General features: G+C 42.8%; 1 protein-coding gene across 1 annotated transcript in view; it reads right to left on the reverse strand.

The window, feature by feature from the left end:
• The window catches only part of KBTBD12 (kelch repeat and BTB domain containing 12), a 28,904-nt gene extending 23,236 nt beyond the window's left edge, over window positions 1-5,668 (reverse strand). Inside the window, exons 1-3 of the mRNA XM_058813045.1 lie at window positions 4,599-5,668; window positions 3,394-3,664; window positions 38-188 (exon numbers count right to left, since the gene is read on the reverse strand). Coding sequence (XP_058669028.1) covers window positions 38-188; window positions 3,394-3,664; window positions 4,599-5,668 — 1,492 coding nt within the window. The remainder of the gene's footprint in view (window positions 1-37; window positions 189-3,393; window positions 3,665-4,598) is intronic.
• Between the last annotated feature and the right edge of the window lie 332 nt (window positions 5,669-6,000).

The raw sequence follows: 6,000 nt of genomic DNA on the forward strand, positions 1-6,000 counted from the left end.
TAATGGTCCTATCTGTTAAAGATCTGTTTCCTCTTACCCAAGACATAAATCTCCCCATTGACCACGGCAGTGCTGAAGCGGTACTTGGAGAACTTCATTGGGGCTCTCTCCACCCATTTGTCTTGGCCCGGGTCGTAGCGAAACGTTCTGTTACTCAATCGATCCGGCTCCTCGTCAGGCAGATCCATCTGCATGAAATATGACAGCCATGTAATAACACAGCATTTGGAGCCCTCCACACATGCCTGCAGGCAGTTAATCACAGCAGACAGCTCGGCAGATAAATAGCACAAACACATCAATTACAGCTGGGGGGGATTGTTCTCCCCAGGGTTTAGCAGCACCCATGGCTGGTGGCTGGGAGTCTGCTGTAGAAGGCAAAGGAATAAGTGGATGTCTCTATCCTGCAGCAAGAGAGCCAAAGATTTGGATCCTAACAATACATTCAGGGTTAGGGTTAAGGTTCCCAGCTCTGGAAGAACATACCCCCTTCCACAAGGCTGCTGTGCAGTCCTAATAAAAATGAGAGAAAACCAGTCTGTCTTTTTTTTCCTGATAAATGTTGAAATCTCTTTCCACTATTACTCAGACTGTACCATGAGTCTCAGTCAGGTACTTTGCTGGCCTTTCTCAGTCATATGTATATGTATATGTATATGTATATGTATATGTATATGTATATGTATATGTATATACATATATATGTGTGTATCTATTGATATATTTTTTTACATCTTATCCTAAAAACATTTGCATATTTATTTAGTCAGCCTAACCACTGTAATGTTGTTGTTCAACAGCTGTAACTTCCATAGTTTTCATAATAAGCTCCTAACCCCCTCACTATATCTTTGCTGCCATAACACTTTTTATAATCACTCCTACTCCTCTTGTTCTCTCTAATCTTCTTTCCCCTTCTCTGCCTGTCTTATACAATGCAGGGAATTCAGACGCTGTTTTCTGGGTATGACACCCTTGAATGTTAGCAGTGGGATGTGGAGGGAGGATTCTGAAATATTTTGGGATGAAAGTTTTCACATAGAGAGAGTGAGAAGGAGAGAAATACTTTGCTTACTTGTGATGGCGTTACATGTGTCCTTATTTTCTTGTTATTTTTCTTTCCCAAAAAACCTTTCCAACACTAATGTCATGGACAAGGTAGTAGGAGGCAAACTAGAGAGTAAATATAAAGCCCCTTGGTTACTCCCAGTAAGTGCCCGGGGCATGTTCTTTCCCTGTGGTAAGTGTGAAATGCTAATTTATTCACTGAAAGAGGGATATTTGGAAGCTGAGTATTTTCAGCACAGACTAAACATGTACTTAGGAGAAGACACCACTTGACATGCTGTAAATTCACATCCAACCTCATTTTTGTGGTAACATTCTCCTTGGAGCGCACCCTGTTCTCCTTGTGTACAGAAAACATGACTTCCAGCAGCCCTTCCCTGTGTCTCAGGGGTACGAAATCTTCCTCTCAGCCTCACCAAACACTTTCTTCCATTTTAACAGCCCCCAGTTAGCAAGGCTGGAGTCACTTTGTGTTTTAACTGTGCTGGCATCAGGGGCCAGCCCGATGCTGAGCAGAGCAGCGCTGTGATGAGCGAGTCCTTGCCCTCCTAAGCTGTTATTTTATGTCCTGGCTTGACTTCGAATTGTCTTATTTCAATTACAAAGCCTGAGTGGGAAGGGTATTTTTCTCTGTCCTGTAATGGACACGTGCATTTAGGGCACTCTGTCAATGCTGTTGTTAGTGTTTGTTCAGGATTGACAGAACATTCAGTGCTGCTCCATCCAGCACAGGGACAGCCCCTGGCTTGGCCAGCTCATTTGCTTTCCCCGTGCAGCTGTGGTAACCCCACACAGGCAATCACTGCATCTGACAGGGGGAAGATAAATGGTACAAGAAGAATTCAGCACTCTTAGTGCTGGTCTCAAAGCACTTTTTCAAGAGTACTTTAGCTAATTTATCCTGGTCTGCACAGGTACAGCAGAATCTTACAAAGCTGTGGGTTTTGATCAATTGCTGTTAATCTGCTCATCTCAAACCTATTTCTATATAAACTCAGACACCCATGCATTGTTACTGATAGTACTGGTAGGCAGGTATCCACTTTAGGTGGATTTTAAAAAAATTATTCTTGGCTCAATATTCCTGACTCGTGCTTCTAAGCCACCTTTCCCTCTCACAATCTGTTCTGGAAAAAAGCTTAACAAACCTGGTTGTCTGACTTCAACATCTATCTTTGTTATATGACATATCTTTCAGTTCAAGGTTTTTTTTACAGACGGATTGTTTCTACATTAAGTGTTTTCGTATTTTAGTTCTTTACATATGAGATACCCTTACACAGTTGTTTCTCTATCAGAAATATTCTCTGATCTTTCTGTTGCCTCTTTGGGGACTCCCGCACTCAAAATATTCAAAGAGGTGGAAGTCTTGTTAGCTGACTGCATCTCACTTTTAAATACTTTAAGCAGTAATTTATTTCGAGAGGACAGAAACCATTGAGTTGTGGTGACAGTCTGAACATATTGCAACGAGCATTACAGATGCTCCACTTCATTGTCAAGTGAATGCAGGGCTTTTTCCTGAGCACTGAAATTTGAAATTCACCAAGCAATAAATAAAAATGGGCTAGACTCTGAAAAAAACATATTTTGCACTGGGAGAACTGGAGAGAGTGAGCGCTGCCCTTGACATCCATCTTCCTTGGAGCATAGCTCTGTATAATCTCTGTACTACTGAACATGTATCTGTGGCCCTGCTGAAAATCCCTTTAAAAACTTTACATAGCCAAGCAAGGCAGCAGAAATAAATAAATGGATTGTTTAAAGGACTCTGTTTCCCAGAGAATGCTTTGACTTTTCATTTAAAATGTAATGTAATAAAAATCAAATAAATTAACTTTAGTTAACCAAGAAAGCTTCCTGAGAAAGCAAGGTGAACTTTAAATGTCATATAGAAATCTGTCCCTGAAGTGTACTTGTGTACACACTTTTTGAAGACAGGGCACAGTTAAGTGTCCCTGTACGATTAAATGCCATTATTTATTATACCTAGAAAAATTAAGAGGATTGTAAATAGGGAATAGAAAGGACAGAACCTATAATGACAAAGGAGATGTATTTTAAACTCTTGCTCACAGTCAACATCTTTGTGAATAAAAACTGCCCTTCCTGAAGTTGGTATTTACAGTGAGGATGGCATAGATGGATATTATTCTTCTTCACCCTGTTTGATTTTCCTATAGAACATGTTTAATCAGAGAAATGTGAGCAACTTATTCTTCTGTTATCACTGATGTGATTTCCCATGCAAGAAGCACTGTAAAACTACACAACAGTTCCTGTTAGTGCACAAAGCAAACAAAGCAAAAGGGCGCAATTCTCAACCTGTGGTGTCCATCCACCCAGCACGTACAGCTTGTCCTTCACTGTCACCACCACGTGGCAGGCCAGTGGCACTGGCAGGGGCGCTGTGCTTCTCCAGGTGCCTTGCTCCATGGAGTACTTCTCCACACAGTTTGTGACCAGATACTGATTTTTCACTTTCATTTGCCCTCCTATCACATAGAGGTCGTTGTGGGCAGTGCCCAGCGCGTAGAGCTCGCGGAGCTGAGTGCTGCACAGGCTGTGCCAAAAGTGGTTTCCTCGCTGGTGGTATCTGTAGGAGAACCCACAGCTGTGAATGCCCTGCTTCACCCAGGTCCCATCAGCCTGCTTGGAAATGTTGCCCCCTTTAATTGTCAGTGTTTACTCAGCACAGTGACGAGAGGAGCTCTCTCCTTCACAGAGAAGTTATAAAATAGAGCCCAATGTTTGCAGGATCAAGCATGTTTAGTATGTGGAATCCTAGGTGTCCTTCTTTCAAAGATATTTTACCCTAATTAAGACAAGAAGACACTTATTTCTGCATGTGCTGCCCAATCACAGTTTCTGCTGAAATTAGTGGGAGCAGTGAGAACTCAACGCTGCTGAAAAGAAAGCCACTTCACCTGCCTCACTATGAATTAATTTCCTCAAATTTAGGCATTTGCATTTGAAAATGGTGTCACCATTTTAAAAATTGATCTTTAATCCTGGAAATGTCTGGTTTTCTTTAAAATGTGTGCATCTGAAAGGATATGAGTAAAAACAGAATGAGTTTTTTGAGCTATCAATCATCATATTTAATCTATGAAGCATTATCATCAACATCAACAGAGAAGCATATTTTCTCTCTTTTACTGGGCTCATTGGATCATCACTTGGCTCATTTCCCTCTGATAATGACCTAGAAGAGAAATATCCAAGGAAAATACTGAGATTTTGGTAAAGAGAATATAAAATCTACATGCATTTATCAAATTGAGCTCATTTACTCAGAGATACCACAAGAGTAACTCTTCATTCTTTCAGAAGAATTTGGTTGTTTGTATACCTCAGAGCTGTGAAAATAAATTGTGACAAATTGATCCAAGTAGTCAAAATCTCTAAGAAAAAAGAAGCCAAGTCAAAAATGCTTTGTGGAATGGTCTTCCCCACCCCCCCACCCCCACCCCAGGGACATTATTTTAAATTTTGCAATAATTAGGGGATTTCTGACAGAGGGTACACACCTATAAATTTCAATGTTCCTCGTCCTTTGTCTAGACATTTTGACGGCGCTTGCCTCGCCTGCTACAATGATTTCATTTTTCTCAGTGACAACTCCAGTGCAAACACATCCCAAGCCCTCTCCATATTTTGGGGAGGAAATGAAGTAGGTCTTTCCTGTCACAGGAGCATAGCAAAAGCTGGCATCTGCATAGCTGCCGTGCCTGGACCTGATGCCGAGGGAGTTGTTGCCGATGCAGAGCAGGAGATCTGTGGTCTCCATGCCATATCTCAGGCTGAGGGAAGGGTGCCTGGACAGCTGGATGGCTTTCAGTGCTTCCTCGAACATATCATTGCATTCTGAGTTGCACAGAATCATTGTGTTCCTCTTCCGGGCTTCCACAAGAAAAGAGGGGCTGACGAGCACCAGTCTCACTTGCTTGAGGAGCTCAACAAGGTGCTGTGAACGGGACTCTCTGCTGTGCTTGACCCATCTAATGACGAGGTCCAGAATGCTCTCCTCCCTGGAAATATTCAGGTCATCTGATTTGATGAGGGTCAGCAGCTGCTGGAATTCAATCTCTAGTATTTCTTCCTGCAAGCTCACCTCAGCAAAATGCTGATACGTGTATTTCCTCGCTTGGTCACACAAATCATCCGCCCCGATGTGGTTTGCAAAGTAATAGATGCCCACGCAGTTGGAAGCGTCCATGTGGTCCATCATGTACTTCTGACACATGTTGCAGACCTCTTCCATCTGCATGAAGTAGGCGGCGAGGGCGACAGTCTGCACGTTGAGGCCGGTGAGGCGCAGCTCGGCGCTGTACACGTAGTGCAGGATCACCGACACGCTCTCAGCTGAGACATCGTGCAGCACCACCTCCCTCTGCGTGCACTCTGCCAGGCCGCACGTGAACATGGCCCTGAAATAGGCACTGAAGGCGGCCAGCACCACCTTATGGCACGGGAACTTCTGGCCCTCTGCAACCAGCACCACGTCGATGATCTGTGTGCATTCCTTCATGCTCTTCACCTGCTCCAGCAAAGCCAAGCTGTGGCGCTGCTTTCTCTTCTCCTCAGCCTTGCGGTCCATGGTGGATCCCCAAACTTCCTCTCTTTAAATATCCTCAGAACTAAAGGTCTTCATTGGGAATGTCTCTAGAGATAGAAGCATAATGTTGTCCAATAAGAACAAACCATTGGGCAAATGAATATTGCTGTAATTACCTAAAGTTAATAATCTGTATGGTGTGATATGAATCAGTAATGTATAAAAATCATGCCAAATTATGGTGAGGTCTCAGGTTCAAGGCCTCCAAGACAAAATATAAGAAAAATCAACACTTCAAATGACCTTCGCTATTCAATACCTACCCCCAAATTCTGTCATTATTTAAAGATTATTACAGACTTCCCTTCAAAGCA

The sequence above is a fragment of the Ammospiza caudacuta genome, chromosome 12, assembly GCF_027887145.1.
Source record: "Ammospiza caudacuta isolate bAmmCau1 chromosome 12, bAmmCau1.pri, whole genome shotgun sequence".
NCBI lineage: Eukaryota > Metazoa > Chordata > Aves > Passeriformes > Passerellidae > Ammospiza > Ammospiza caudacuta.